Source organism: Lolium rigidum, chromosome 5 (assembly GCF_022539505.1).
Source record: "Lolium rigidum isolate FL_2022 chromosome 5, APGP_CSIRO_Lrig_0.1, whole genome shotgun sequence".
NCBI classification, from domain to species: domain Eukaryota; kingdom Viridiplantae; phylum Streptophyta; class Magnoliopsida; order Poales; family Poaceae; genus Lolium; species Lolium rigidum.
The window spans coordinates 249684305-249700657 of record NC_061512.1 but is presented as its reverse complement, the minus strand read 5'-3'; the positions used below and the strand labels follow the sequence as shown (position 1 = coordinate 249700657).

The following is a 16353-nucleotide window of genomic DNA, read 5'->3' as shown; positions in this document are numbered from 1 at the left end:
GAGTAATTCCCCCGCTGTAGGCTGAAGGGGATGGTAGGGATTGGATGAGATTGGTCATGTAATAGGCATAAGATTGTTAGGGCATAGTGCCTAGTATCCGTAGATGTCACTTTTATGATATTGTTGCAACTTGTTATGCTTAATGCTTGTCACTAGGGCCCGAGTGCCATGATCTCAGATCTGAACATGTTATTGATTCATGAAGATATTCGTTGTTTATGATCTTACCCGCAAGTTGTATACACACGTCGCTGTCCGGAACCAATGGCCCCGAAGTTACGAAATCGGGACAACCGGAGGGAATGTCAGTGATGTGAGGATCACAGGTGTTCACGGAGTGTTAATGCTTTGCTCCGGTACTCTATTAAAAGGAGTACCTTAATTTCCGATAGTTTCCCTAGAGGCCCGGCTGCCACCGTGCTGGTAGGACAAAAGATGTTGTGCAAGTTTCTCATTGCGAGCACGTACGACTAAATATGGAACACATGCCTATTGATTGATTAGTACTTGGATACCGTTTTATTATTATCTGCAAATGCCCCTGCTTTGATTGTTATATGAGTTTCTCTCATCTATGCAACGCCCGTTAATCCGTCCCTGTGCTTACAGTATTTTAATCCTGCTGTCTACTATAATCACTGTTGCTGTCTTTGTTACTCGCTGCTGTTATTTCGCTACCGTTACTGCTATAAAACTGTTACTACTGATAAAATCTTGCGAGCAAGTCTGTTTCTAGGTGCAGCTGAATTGACAACTCCGCTGTTAAGGCTTACAAGTATTCTTTGTCTCCCCTTGTGTCGAATCAATAAATTGGGTAATACTTCCCTCGAAGACTGTTGCGATCCCCTATACTTGTGGGTCATCTCTCGGCAGAAAAATAAGACCCTGGGCGTTGATTTCGTCCAATTCCGAGAATATTTCCTTTGTAGGATTTCTGAAACCAAAAACAACAGAAAACAGCAACTGGCGCTTCGGCATCTTGTTAATAGGTTAGTGCCGGAAAATGTATAATAATGATGTAAAGTATGTATAAAACATGCAAGTATTGTCATAAAAGTAGCATGGAACATAAGAAATTATAGATACGTTTGGGACGTATCAATAGTGCAAAATGCCATTAGGTCCTCCTCAACCAGCGATGCAGATGAGCTCTATGCCAAGGCCACCCGCGACATAGTTGGGTACATCAACACTTGGAGACATGCATGAGTTTGTCGTCGTTGTAGAGCTACATCAGACTCTACCTTTGGCATGTTGACTAGGAGGAGCAAGATGGCGGCAGCCTTTCGGCCATAAGAAGCATCGGCGAGGCATCTTAGTCTTTGAAGATCTGATGCTGACGAACTCCAGATAAACAAGGGACAAACTCCCCGAGGCCTCCATTCGACCAGAAGGATCTTTGGAGGGGAGGAGCATTAGCTCCTCCAAGAACTACACCGATAGTGAGATCAAGAAGGACCCAGAGTACATCTAGATCCAATACGTGAGCAGTCAAACTAGCCAACATGCGAGCTTATTGGGCGGAGTTCCGCCTGGATCCCACCTTGATGCCTTACGAAAATACTACTAAGAGAGGGGGGGATGCATGACCTTCAAGCGCCGCTCGTAGACGTCGGGTAAAAACTCCACACAACAGAACCTAGGCAAGCCAAGCCTTCTTCAACTTCTCTTCCGCCACCATGGTAGCCGAGATCCGAGAAATAATCAATTCCATCATCTTGAGTCACTCCACCAACAAGCTTATTGAAGAGACAATAAAGAGTATGCACTAGAGTATTGCAGAGCGTTAAATTTTATAATCTAGAAGTTTCAATGAACATATATGGATATCTATTAATATACTAGAAACTGCTACAAATACAAATTTCGGGGAATATGATGTAGATACCTTTACCAAAAATATATATACACTTTTATAATTATGAAAATACAATTAAAGCATAACATAACACAAGTTTATTTGAAGATATATATTACACTTGCATAATAAAATACATTACAATTAACAAAGATGTGTAGATCTCCTCCCGTTTATCTTAATTGTGTAACGTTGCAACTAAAATTTAACAACATTGGAATATGGTCAATTATGGCAAGTAAAAAAACTACATGCTTGTTGATAGCATAGCATGCAATGTTTTTCCCTTAAAATGTATAAAAGTTCAGTACATTATATAAATACTATAATTTCCCGCAGTTTTAAATTGCTTGGCCAAGTTCGACCATTATGATGATTTAATTTTGTTAATAGTGGATAATGATATTTTTATAATTAGTGGATTACGTGTGCATGAGCTCCGATATATCTGTTTATTCGGCTACCATGATTAATTAGTTGTCACTGATGATGTCTTTTTTGAAATCCCTATGGAGCAAAAGTGTTTGATAATCTTGGTATGTGAGAACTTTTTTTATAGGAACTTTAAAAGACCGGTTCTCATCAGGCACAAAGAGATGTTTAGAAATCACTATTCTAAATGTAATGATTGAGTCAAATTTTACGGGTTTTTTCTAGATCTTTTTTTGGATAATAGCAGAAGAGCTGTTGTGTTCATTGCATAGAGTAGAAAAATTACAAAGAAAGAAGACCTTAAAACGGGTGACTTCCAAGCAAAAAAATAATAATTCTAGACATTAATTGTGTAATACAAGAGAATATATATTTCACTACAGAAAATACTGTATATATTCGTCCGTGCACTTATGTCCACGTCAATGCGCCACCACTCCAAACCGAGACCGCCCACCATGCCGGTCAACCCCAATATCCATCAGGCGGAAAAGGTAAGTTGCGGGAGCAAAATTCAGGGAAAGTGCACTTGTACCGCGTGTGCTGAATCCGTCGCCCCCATCCCGATCCCGTACCCCAACTTGCGCTCCATCATTCACCTGGGCGGGAAACAGGACAAAACTCAACCTTTTCAATTCCCTACCGCCTGCCAGCCCAACTTGTGGGAGGAGATGCATTCCATTCCCAATCACGCTCGAGCACTCGCATCCCATGCTTATTATAGTCACCGGTTTTAATTAATACCAAAAGGTTATCGTTTTGTTTGTACGGCTGTGGCTCGCGACGCTTCTTCCCCTTTCGCGTGTGGCCGTCGGAGTATATTTTAATGGAGGTTGTCGCTTGGGGGCTGGGAAGAAGGACGGCGACTGCAACGGCGGTGAGACAGTTGCAAATTGAAATACACCGCGGCAGCGACGCGGGCGGTCTAGCCTTATCCGTCCGGCCACCGTCAGTGCGCAATTACACACGCTTTCCTCACTGACTAGTAGTGGTGGTTATTTAGCTGGTGACTGAGTATCAGGATTCATCCAGCTGCGTCTTACCTTTTGATTTTATTGTGTTTCAGAATTCATGCGAGCAGTAATTAGCAGCACTCCGTGGCATTGGTAATTCAGTGACTGATGTGTTGAATTATTACACTTGCGTACTTCCGCGATTAATGGTTACAAGTGTGGTGATAAAGGTATCACCACAAAATAATTACGGGAGAACAAGATAATTGCAAAAAAACCACTACCATTTTTTTGACCTGGACTACGGCGGGCTTACGCCGGCCTGAACATATTATATCAACACAACAAGCATACAGGGGTCATTACAAAAGTTTTGGAGGACAGAGAGAAAAAAGGGGGTGGAGTCTCAGGGAGGATCATGACCGTTACACCAGTTATTAAGAAGAGAGGTAGAGGAGGGAGTGTTACAACGGTAAGCCCAAAGTCTAATGTCTTCAATGCATCTTCGAGAGACCGTGGGAAGATCCTCGTCGAGCCCATTAAAGGTCCGGGCATTCCCTCGCTTCCAAATAGTCCAAGCGATGGTAGTATTGATGGTAGACTCTTCATAGGTGCGGCAGTGCGAGAGCCAAAAGTCATCGAAGGTGGCCGAGGACATGTTGTCGAAGTCGTGGTGGAAAAGGCGCCAGACTTGCTTGGCGCGGGGGCAGAGCAGCAGGAGGTGGTCCGTATCTTCATCAAGAGGGCAGGCGAGGCAGGTGGCAGAGTTGCAAAGGTGGTGTCTGAATCGCCGCTCATTGGTTGGAAGACGCTTTTTCCGAGCAAGCCAGCAGAAGATTTTGCACTTAAGAGGGGCAGCACTCCTCCAAATTGTGGTCGCCACATCATCGACCCGCAGATGGCTGAAAGTAGAGGCATAGAGGTGTTTGTTTGAAAGCTTTTTGTTCGTGAGACGGCAAACTCTAATATCCGGGTTCCCGATGTTCAGGTGCACCGAGTGTAGCTCAACGGCAAGGTCTCGAAGCTCGGATGCCGCAGCAACAGAGAGGCGGGGGACCAGAAAATGACGAATGTCCTGAGAGAGGGCAGTGGCGACATTAAGGTTAGGGCGGGCGGAGTGAGAGAACAGGATAGGAAAGCGATCATGGAGCGTGGAGTTGCCCAACCAGAGATCAAACCAGAAAGCAGTTGAAGTCCCATTACCAATGGTCACATTTGAGATGGCACAAAATCTGTCAATGCCAGCAAGGATGTCCTTCCAAATGGGGGTGTCGAGATAGTGCTGGTCCCCCATATCATGGTTCCCATTCTAGCCGTATTGGTGGCGAAACCAGCAAGCCCATGGAGCCGAGGAGTCGGAATGGAGTTTGGTGAGGAACTTAGTGAGGAGGGCGGAGTTCTGGGCCTGGATAGAGAGAACACCAAGTCCCCCAAGTTTTTTGGGCGTGCAGACATCAGTCCAGCCAACTTTACACTGACCACCGTTGCAGGTTTCCTCCCCAGTCCAGAGGAAGGCGCGTCTCCGCTTATCAATAGCTTCAATGACGCCAGCGGGGAGGAGGCCGGCACTCATGGCATGGGCAAGCATAGCGGTGAGGACAGAGTTAACAAGAAGGAGGCGCCCCCCAATCGGAAGGCATCTGCCGCGCCAGCCAGAAAGCCGCATGTCGCTTTTGGACATGATAGGCGCAAAATCAGCGAAACGGAGCTTGTGCGTGGAGAGGGGAAGACCAAGGTAGGTCAAAGGGAAGGAAGATACGGCGCATCCAAATGTGGACGCCATATCCAGGGCAGAGTCTTGTGTGGTTTTGATGGGAACGAAGGTACTTTTGTGGAAGTTGATGACCAGGCCTGTGGCAGCAGAAAAGGTGTCGAGAACATTTTTGAGGTTGGCGACATGCTCCGGGATAGCCCTAATGATAATGAGGGTATCATCAGCATATTGGAGAATGGGGCAGAGAAGGTCATCAACAAGCGGGTGGAGAAGGAGACCGTCTCGAGATGCTTGGAGGAGCATTTGTTGAAGAACATCCGCAATGATGTTGAAAAGGAAGGGGGACAACGGATCTCCCTGCCGAAGTCCCCTGCGGCACTGAATCCAGGGTCCAGGTATGCCATGGAGCAGCACCGCGGTTTGGCTAGTGCGGTTAATCATTTTAATCCAATCCCGCCAAAGAGGGGGGAAACCTTTAGCTTCAAGAATCCGGTCAAGAGCATCCCAACTGATGGAATCGAAGGCCTTGCGGAAATCCATCTTGAACATAGCCGCAGGGGAGTTGCGTCTGTGGCAAGCCTGGACGATGTCAGCGGCGTAGACAAAGTTTTCAGCAATGGAACGACCAGAGATAAACCCTGTTTGGTCGGGGTGAACCAGGTAAGGAATGAGGTTCCGAAGGCGAAGGGTAAGGCATTTGGTATGAACTTTTAAGCAACAATTTTGAAGAGAAATGGGCCGAAAGTTATCAGGATTATTCGCTCCCTCCTTCTTTGGAAGGAGGACAATGTACGATTTATTGATGGGTCGGAGATCGGTTTTAAGGGAGTGGAAATCTGCAAGGGACGCTTGCAGGCAATGTTTAACGAGGTCCCAGTTGCGCTTATAAAAGGACGGGCCAAAGCCGTCTGGGCCAGGGCTAGAGTTATCTTTCATGGAGAAAAGGGCGGTTTTTATTTCTTCAAGGGTAAAAGCGGATGCAAGGGAAGCGGCTTGGGAGGGGGTGAGGGAGGTGGGAGCAACCAGGGAAGAGAGATCGAGAATGGCAGAAGCAGGGAGAGGGGTGCCCAGAAGGCCTTTGAAGAAGGTGTGCAGGATGGAGGCCTTGGCATGGTGAGAGAAAACAGGGTTGCCGTTACCATTGTGGATAGGACTTTAAAAAACCACCAGAATTTAAATTTTCGTAAGAAAATCAATGGCCAAGCCTCTATTAAAAAAAGAATGATCACTCCATTTAAGTTGTTTAACGCTATTTCTAACTAGATAGGCACACTGTCATGCTGACGTGGTAAATATGTAACGGTTGGAGGAGACAAATTTTCTATTTATAAAACTCTAAGTGACGTACTCTTTAGATCAAGGCTCCTCTCTCGCTTCTCTCTACCGAGCGAACCATGAATGTCAGGTCTAGCATGAGGTTAGATTTTCTGAACCGTTAGTTTGGCGCAGGACAGTGTGGTTAAGTTCACAAATTAATACTCTCTTGCTTAGTCTGACTTCGTCAACCGTCGGGCTTGACGCTTGACGGGACAGTCCGGCATCCAAGTTGGAGTTCAGACCAAAGCTTGATTCATGCGTCGCTGCTACGAAATAAGATCAGCAATGACATCACTGCGTCCACATCGATCGACCGCCTGCCAACAAACAGGGGCAAGGAGGGCTCGCCTGTTTCAACTCAACAAGCAGATGGGCAGACGCGGCCTTTGGTGGCTTCAAAGTTCTGAAAGCGCAAGTGGTAGTACAAGTATAGCAGCAACCAGCAAGTGTGGAACGCCTTGACGACTGGATATGAGCTCACGGTTTTGAGTTGACTGAGTAGACGATTGGAATTCTAAAACTATAAAGTAAACGCTGATATTTTGCTAGGCAATAAAATAGGTGCTGACTTTTTTGTTAGATGTGGATTTACAGTTTTTTTCTATGCGAGAGAGCCGCTGACTCTATAAGAAGTCAATTTTTTTGGTTAGTGTTGCATGCCCGGATCATTTGATTTTAAGGGTTGAACCCGGGCATGGCGTTTCTACACCCGGGCTCAGATGAGCTTGTTTTCTAGTTTTGGAATCCCTGTGCTACAGGACACGCAGAAATAAATGTTGCAGCACGATACATGTATGGCAAGTGCAGTAGGCTACAAGATCAATCCATTCTGTGACCTCCATCTGTACCGAGTGTAGCTAATAACAATGTTCGTGTTAAATGCGTTGGCAGTTCTGGGCCATGCGAGTGGCAGACTTTGAATAGAAAATAATTTCCCATAGAAATACAACGCGAGCACACAAATCTTGGCAAGAATGAAGCGCAGTGATACCGAGAGCAGCTGTGCACGGGATCAGAAACACATTTTCGGGTTGAACCCTCTAAAATTTGTATGGATTGATTTACTATACTATAATTTTATAAGATTTCTAGCATGAGGCTAGATTTCTTGAAAATATGTCTATGTGTCTGACAACTATAAGCCCTAGAAATTTCTTTGTTTCTCCTATGATGCAACTGAATAACTTATGCAACTAATTCGTGCGTTTTTCATTTCTATAGAATTTCACATGCCATGACAAATTGTTCGTGCATTTGCATATTTCTAGATATTTAAAATCCTTTGAATCAAACGGGTTGTCGCTGAAATTGGTACATCCGCCACGAATGGCATTCACATATTTTTAATCTTGACGTGCTGATTTCTAACGAGGAAAAAGGGAGACTCGGGTCAGTGGTCAGGACATCTTCAAGGGATGTCCGCAACTCCGCATACCTCACTCATTTCTCGCTTGTCACAAATCAGCATTATCCAACAAGTTGTCCATTGTTTGTTCTTTCACCCACTTTTGTTACTCCCACTGTTTCAAAATTTAAGACGTTTTAGCTTCTTACAGTATAAAATAGACTAGATACAATTTAAAGTGAGTGAACATACATACTAAAAATAGACTAGATACAAACTAAAGTGGGTGAACCAAAGAAAGTGCTTCAACATTTTACATTTTCAAACGGATGGAGTAGAAGTTTTGGCAGAGGTCCATTTTTGTCTATGAACAGGTAACTCGTCAGCACCATCCCCTTCTAACATCTTCTTTCTACTACCATCACCTCTGGCTCTCTCTGGCTGGGCCCGATCCATCGCTATGAGCGCATATTATGTTGTTTCTTCCGCACTTGATCTTCCGCTCCTCCTCACATCGCCAAGCCCTTTTCCATGTTGTTGCCATTACCATGTCAGCATCGCTCCTTTTCGTCTTATACCTCTCCTCGCCAGCGGTGGAGCTAGAGAATTTTTTACCAGGCCGGGTGCATACGGGTGCCACATCAGCTACAAATCATTTTTTACAGGATGCATACATGGTGAAAATATGTTGTGATACAAAGAAATTGGTTTCCACCTGGTGTCCTGTGCACCCCCTAAGCTAGCTGCAGATCCGCCAGTGCTCCTTGCCATGTGGAGACGGCGCCAAGCTCCGGCCGATAGCTCATTCCAAGTTCGTCATCATCACCCGCGGGTACCACCCCTCTCACATTCGTGGCGACGGCGTGGTGTCCATCGCACGATAAGTTCATCGAACTATCTTCTAGATCATGCTTCTTGCCCAAGCTATACGAATGGGAGCAAGCCAAAGGCCTTGCCAAGGAGCAAGACTATGAATGTGAGGAATCTCACCTGACTAGGGAGTTGGGGAAATCCCGCCAGAAGGAGAAACTAGAGATCATAACTGGTAAGCGGCTCTAGCGGAGGTTGGAAGCGGGCCATTGGGAGGCTGAGGAATCGCAATAATGACGATTAGAGGGCCATTTTGTTGGGGAAAATGAATGTCGCGTGCAGTACCGATCTCCTAAAGAAAGACTCTATAAAAGGCAAAAGCAGTTCTCATGATTGTAGATTTTCCTTTAGCCCAAGCAACATGTAGTTCATCTTTTTAATTAGAATTTGAAAACGACATTTTGAAGTTTAAAAAATCTGAAATGAAATCCAGATAAAAGAAGATAATGTTGTGATATACATGCAAATTTTGAACTCGAAATACGTTATATTTAGATATATACATAAATAACCAAATTTGATAGAATTTAAGATTTTGTAATGTTCACCAGTAAAGATGTGGTTATTTTTGCACAACCCTTTAAGATTTTGATTGAAATTTTGCATGTGCATAGAACACAACATTTTCTACATCTAGATTTGTTCTTAGATTTATTTTAAACTTACATACCGGTTCTGAATATTTAAAAAACAAACCGAGCTATATATATATATAGAGCTACGTATATAGTTGAGCTGATGCGCAAAGATTCCCCTCGTAAGCTCCGGTCGTTGTATACAATGCAAAGATCGCTGATTGTGGCAAGTCAACAGTCAAAAGCAATGCTCTGTTTCCCCAATTTGCACAATCACATTACCAACTGCAAGCAGTGACCGTACATCACCAAAATTTGGCATTGGACGCCAAGACGACAACAAAAATATGAAGGCGGAATTCGAAGTGGCGGCAACTAGCTAGCTCTGGTAGCTCCAGAGCGGCACATCGGCGAGGTTGACCTCGCCGTAATCGCCGAGCGCAGCAGCCGCGGACGGCGGCGCCATGAGCATCCCTTGCGCCAAGCTCGAGTAGTACAGGTCCCATCCCATATCACTCAAGACTTCCAGCTCGAACGGCGAATCCTCGGCCTGCGAAGAAGACGACTCGTCATCGGTGACGGGGGAGGAGGGCGTGGACGACGAAGTGCCGGACAGCGCGTCCTCATCGCCCAGGGCCTCGCGCCGTAGGAAGTCCTCGACAGCATCGGTGACGGCGTGGCGCACCTCGTCGAGGCTATGGTAAGAGGCCGGCATGGCGAGCAGCTCTGTAGAGTCCGCGAAGTTGAGGCAGGCGGACCCTGCGCCGGCCAGGGCGAGCATGGCGGCGTCGTGCGCGCGCGCGGCAATCTCGGCAGTGTCGAAGGTGCCGACCCAGAGCCTGCTCCCGCGCCGCCCTGGGACGCGCACCTCGCACACCCACCGCCCGGCATTGCCCCTGCGCCGCACGCCGCGGAACACCGGGTGCCGCGTCTCCCTGAACTTTGTCCTTCCCGCCGGCCGCTTCGTCCACGCCGCCTGTTTCTGTCCCTGTAGCTGCTCTGACGAGGTCGAGGGAGAGTAGTAGTCCCCGCTGCACGGCGAGCCCGACTCCCCGTTCATCTCCTTCTTGATAAGACACATCTTCTTCCTCTGATGATCGATTGACAGTCCAACAAGGAGCTTAGCCTCGGAAGTTCGAGAAGGTTTGGTTGCTCAAGTGAAGTGATTCTGCTCTGGGATGAGACATTTGAGCAGAGCTGCATCGAGACCGCGTACTTATAGGTGGTGGCGCGCAGGGGGCAAAACGCGGCGAGTGAGCCGGTGGCTGAGAGGACACAGGCTGGAGACGGCGAGCGAACGAGGATGCATCCCGGGAAGCAGACTAGAGGGAGAGTGACCCGACGATTTCTTTATTTTTACGGATCAGGCATCCCACTAGACGACCAATACCTTCCATCCTTATCGTTTTCTGGCTGTCTCTGCTTACTTTCGTGGTTTTGCCAGCGTCCCGTCGTTAAAGTTCGCAAATACATATATACATTTATCCTAGTAGACACGCTACTTCTATCCTTTGAAAAATCAAGTCTATAAAACTGATTTGCGGATCTTAAAATTGATGAATCACCATAGAAGTCTCGCGATCGACGGAAAAAACGTCTCTCACTAAAAATTATTTCGTCTTTATGAGACAACAGAGTGCCAAACCTAAGGTTAGATTCTTGATGAACTTGGTCACACTTAAAATTCGTCGGATCAGTTTATGAGGGGAATCTATTGGCTTCAGCTCAACTATGTATGTAGCCGAATGATTCGAGAGTGACTAGACGAATTCTTTTACTCTCTCTAATTCATAATACTTGACACTAGTAAAGACGTATCCACAAATAAAATATGATCGGAGAGAGTAATTTTTAGCATGGATCCCGCTAGACGACCAATCTGTTTGATTCCAATGGCTTCAAAACCACGGGGCTAGCAGAAACGAAGGAACATTATGTCGTGGCATGTGATATCCTACATGAATAAAAGAAGTTCTTTGGTTGCACTACAGAGAAAATAAAGGAAATTTCTATAAAGATTGAGTCATGTCATAGTTGTGATAGACACTTAGGAATTTTTCCAATATATCTAACGTTTTACAATAAATCATGTGAAATCGTAGTTTACGATAGCAATTCCTAGAATATTTGGAGGGTTCAGTCACTTGAATCAAATGGCCTCCATAGAAAAAAAAAACATAAGGGTAAGAACCCTACAAAATTCTTTTTAAAATCGATTGAATCAAACAAATTGTAATTTATATCATTTTTTTGCTTTGCTCTGATCGTTTTCTGGATGTCTATGCTTACTTTTGAGGTTTCGCCATTGCGTCCCAACGTGCGATCGTTTTACTATATGTGAACCTGACATTAGAAGATCTTAGGACATCTCGAGCGGTCCGATCCATTTACGGCACCAAATATATCTATTTTTGTCTGTTTGGATCGGAGCGTAGACATGAATTTGGGTCGTGGGGGGGGGGGGGGGCTGCCCCTATGACCCGGCGTATTTGGTCTGCCTTGGCTGGTATGCTTTGTTGGCCGCAGTTTAACCTAAATAGGGCAATATATGGGGTAAAGAGGTTTGCAAAGAGTACCGTAATAGCACTTCATGTTTGAAACCAGAGAACTGCTCTCTTACAACATCTCTTACAATGCGAACCATCAAAGGAAAGCAACATGGATTGTTGAATATGTAGAAAAATTACCGTATAATTTAATCTGAGTAAATAATATATAAAGCATGCTCACACAAACAAAAATTAATCTAATCATGCATACTATTAGAGTAGATGAACATAATTGCATCTAAACAGGATAAACCGATCATATCTACTCCAAACATAAGAAACTCTAGCTAGATTTGGTAGAGAGAGAAGAGTCTCACATAAGGTGCAACTTAAGCATCGGCAGCGGCAGCGGTTGGGGTGTTGTTTTCCATGTTGAGGTTTCCGAAGAGGTCGTTGACGTCTGGGAAAAAGTCGCCGTTCGGTAACTCATGGTCGGTTGATGTCGTGTTGCCAGTAGTCGCGTGTAAGCGTTCCCCTAAAACCTAATCTCCCCTCACACATACATGTCTACGAGAGGCGTGGTTCTGGAGGCACGATGTCCTATCCTTCGGTGCACGCCGAAGGAAGGGGTGAGGAAGACGATGACGGTGGCGTAAGGTTCTTGAAAAAGGTAGTCGCATGTGTTTCTATACGGCAGCTCGAAATTACGTCTCAGATATTATTGCATGCGGGGTAGGTCGTGGGACAGAACCCACGTCCGAGTCAACGCAGCAGTCCATGATTAAGAGAACGTGGAAACGGCTAAGTAACATGTTTGTTAATTCACATATTAATAAATAATTAATTTCTCACTAGGCAAAATACATATAGTGATACATGGATAGGAGGTTGGCTCGGCTCAGTCCCATGGAGCATAGTGACGAGACGAGCTGGCGGAGGAGGTGGAGTGCATGAGTGTCTCTTCTCTTCTCACACCATAGGGAGAGTAGAAGAGCACACCTTATAAATCACTTAAAATCGCTCCTAGCCAGAAATACGAGAGTAAATTTTAGTCTGATATAGTGCAACAATGCATACGGAGCAATGAGAATTTCAGAATATGTAGTGCCTATATAGGAGTATAGGGCCAAGCGCAAAGAGCAAATTCCAACATGCTTAGTAGAATCCCTGTCTTTTTAAGAGGGATATGCTTTATCGAAGAAAATAAAAAAAGGGGGTATGTTTCTACTCCTTTGAAAGAAAAAGAATAGAAATTTCCAAAGTAATGTCTAAACCCAAGAATTTCACAAATCAAAGATAAATGATTCTAGAATAAGTAAATAAAATTTTCAATTGTCTCGTCAGCTCGCTCAAATTTTCTCCACCGTCAAATTTGCTTGTATATTCAACAAGCTGGTTTGGAAATGCAAGAATATATAATTTGTATAGGTGTTTTAATTTGTTGTGAATCGTGCTCTTACAAAATTTTGCAAATTAAATATCTGGTTCTTCTTTATCTTTTGAGACGGGGTTTCACGTTCATGAGGTAGAAGCCTACAAGGAGATGTTCAGAATGAGCATCGTAGTGCAAAGATTCCGATTAGTTGACCGAGATTAACTTTTTCTAGATCAAACGTGCTATTGTAATGAAACATTATCATAATTTTTCACCGGCAGTAGTTGGGATTTTCTGATAGTAAGTATGGAACAGAAGAACACCTACATTCCAAGTGTAACACACAAGAGGAAAATACAAGAAAATGGAGAACCAACCTGTGATTGGATGGTTAGGAGGACAGTGGCACTCTAGCCCACCAGAGTGTCAAATCTCAGATTTGACACTTTGGTGCCTTAGAAAAGTGGAATATTCTTCAATGGGAGGCGACGTTTCCGTCGACTGCGAGGTGTCTGTGGTGACTTCGTCAATCTGAAGACCCGCTGGATTAGTTTCTTCGACGCAGTCTTTTGGAGATGTTCATAGAGGTAAGGTGTGCGTGGGTTCATAGGGGTGAGTGTGTACGCGTATGTGTGGGCTCCTTGATTGTACTGTGTTTCGCAAAAAAAATACAAAAAGACGTGTACTCATCAGTGTACCGATGGCGACGTGGCTGGGGCCGCCACTGCAGAGTCCAAACTGAGACCGCCCACCATACTGATCGACCCTGGTATCGAGCGGAAAAGGTGAAGCGGCGGAAGCACTGAACAGAAGGCTGAAGGCTGAATTCGCGTGCGGCGAATCGGTCACCTCCCATCCCCATCCGGTAGAGTCGCCATCCCCATCAGTTGAGGACAAAAGACCACTTTTTCCAATCCCAACTTGCGGGAGGAGACGGGAGGCATCCCATTCCCATCTCGCGCGCTCGCAACCCGTACTGAAAAATTGCCTGTTTTTAATACTGTACCAAACACAAAGTAATGGTTCATACGCGTTCGCGCCCGTTCGTACGCTCGCTGACCGTGAGCGCCTACCAACCCAGCTACATCCCCTGCTCTCTGTTGCCTGCCAGGATTCTTCCTGTGGCCGTGGAGTTTTCTTCGGACAGGTATGTAGTATATTTTAGTGGTGGTTGCCGCTTGGGGGCTGAGAAGGGGGACGGCGACGGTCACAACCGCGGCAGCGACGCGGGCTGCCTACAATAGCTCCTTGTGGTTATCTAGGTCGTGTGATCAGTAGGGGCTTCATCAAAATAAGAGATGCAATTTGGTATCACGATTCAGATTCATTCTGGTCGGTTCGCTCCACCTCCGATGCCCTTGGAATTTGGAAGTGTGGCGGACCACGGCCCCTCAAGTTTTCATTCTTTGTTTAGGTTGTTTTTAGTGTTTTTTTTGGAATGGTGAGGTGATGACTACATCTCGTAATTAGAATAAGATACTATCCACCCTATCTTTGTTTCGGTGGTGCATCTAACGCTAATGGAGGGCGCGTGGAGTTCTTTGTCCGATGAATCTCCTAGGATCCGATCGGTTTTCGTATTCGTTGGTGTGGTTTTATGTCAGTTTCTTCCGAGTTACGGTTGTCATCATGGATGATGGTTGTTGTTCTAGTGCACTGGTCCTTTGAGCCTTAGCACGATCACTTCCTGTCTATCTACTATAATAAACTCTACTACGGCAAGCTTTGCCAATTCCGGTAATGGAGGGGCAAGGATAGCGGCACGCCTTCGGCTCGTGCTAATGTTTGTAGTCTTCTATGTGGTTCAAGTACCTATTTGTAATTTTTATTACTTTTAGGCTATTTGTACTACTGTTGATGATTATTAATAGATCGGTGGGATTTCGCAAAAAAAGTGGGATGCATCATCTTTTTTCATCTGAAGGGTCGAGCTAACTTAAAAGTTAATTTTATTAATTAGAAAGTGATTCGTCGATGCATAATTATCTCTTCTCCGATGATCCGTGAGTCAACTAATCTGAAACCTAGTGCTCTAATACTATTTGCCACTAGGTTGCCTCTAGCAACGTGCTAAACCTTAAGATAACCTCCGTTTTCCGATTTTAGAGCATCTCCAGTCGCGTCCCCCAAAGCGTCCCCCAAAGCGATTTGGGGCGCGCCGGACAAAAAAAGCGTTCCAGCCGCGTCCCCCAAAGCCCATTTTTGTCCGGCGCGGCCCGATACGGTGTCCGGCGCCCCGAGCCCGTCCCCGTCCCACAGGGGACGCACCGGGGACGCCGGACACAACGAAACGCGAGGCGGGCTCCCACATGTCGGCGACTATTTGCATAAACCGTTGGTTCGCGCATCTTTTCTCGTCGCTCCTTCCTTCCCGCGCCTCCCACCCCACCGCCGCCGCTGGATTTCCCGGCCGTTTGGGCGGCTGATCTGTGCTGCGAGTCAGCACCGTTGTCGCGGCTGGGGCTCCCGCCGGTCGTGCCGCCGCCGCCGCGTCGCCAGCGCCTGTTCATGAATATCCTCCACGGCGTTCGAGAGTTCGACCCCTACTTCAAGCTCAAGCTCGACGCTGTAGGCGTTCTCGGGTTCTCGTCCATTTAGAAGTGCACCGCCGCCATGAGGATGCTTCCATACGGAGCACCTGCCGATACACAGGACGACTACCTTCGCATGAGTGAGTCTACTGCCATTGAGTGCATGTACAAGTTTTGCCGAGCTGTGGTGGGAAAGTTTGGCAAATACTACTTGAGAGGGCCAACCGAGGAAGAGATCGCAAGGATCATGGCACAAAATGCTGCCGGAGGATTTCCTGGAATGCTTGGAAGCATCGATTGCATGCACTCGGGCATGGAAGAACTGCCCGTTTGCTTGGCAAGGTATATACAAAGGGCGTCATGGATATTGCAGGTGTGGTGCTTGAAGCTGTGGCAGATTATGACCTGTGGATTTGGCATTCTTTCTTTGGCATGGCGGGATCACACAATGACATCAACGTGTTGCAGCGGTCTCCGGTGTTCAGCGAGACTAGTCGAAGGGCATGCTCCACCATGCAACTATGAGATCAATGGCCACCAATATACCAAAGGCTATTATCTAGCCGATGGTATATATCCAAAATGGGCCACTTTTGTCAAAACAATCTCGAATCCATCAGGTCCGAAGAATTCTCACTTTGCTACACGACAGGAGGCTTGGCAGGAAGGATGTCGAGCGGGCATTTGGTGTGCTTCAAGCACAATTTGCCATTGTCCGGTACCCTGCTCTAAGCTGGTCTCACGACCAAATGTGGGAGGTGATGCAGGCTTGTGTGATCATGCACAACATGATCATCGAGGATGACCGCAAGAATCATGTTAGGTCACATGTTGGTCCCTATGAGTGTCAAGGCCCTCTCGCGGAGGTTGATCATGAGTTGCCTGCTGATTTTG

General features: G+C 46.0%; 1 protein-coding gene across 1 annotated transcript; it reads right to left on the bottom strand.

The window, feature by feature from the left end:
* Positions 1-9285: 9285 nt before the first annotated feature.
* LOC124654642 (dehydration-responsive element-binding protein 1A-like) lies at positions 9286-10234 on the bottom strand. The gene has a single exon (XM_047193637.1). It carries the CDS (start codon positions 10143-10145, stop codon positions 9444-9446), a length of 702 nt encoding a protein of 233 aa, XP_047049593.1. The 5' UTR covers positions 10146-10234; the 3' UTR covers positions 9286-9443.
* Positions 10235-16353: the final 6119 nt, after the last annotated feature.

Coding starts and splice junctions, on each gene's coding strand:
- LOC124654642 (XM_047193637.1), bottom strand. CDS start 10,145: ATGTGTCTTATCAAGAAGGAGATGAACGGGGAGTCGGGCTCGCCGTGC.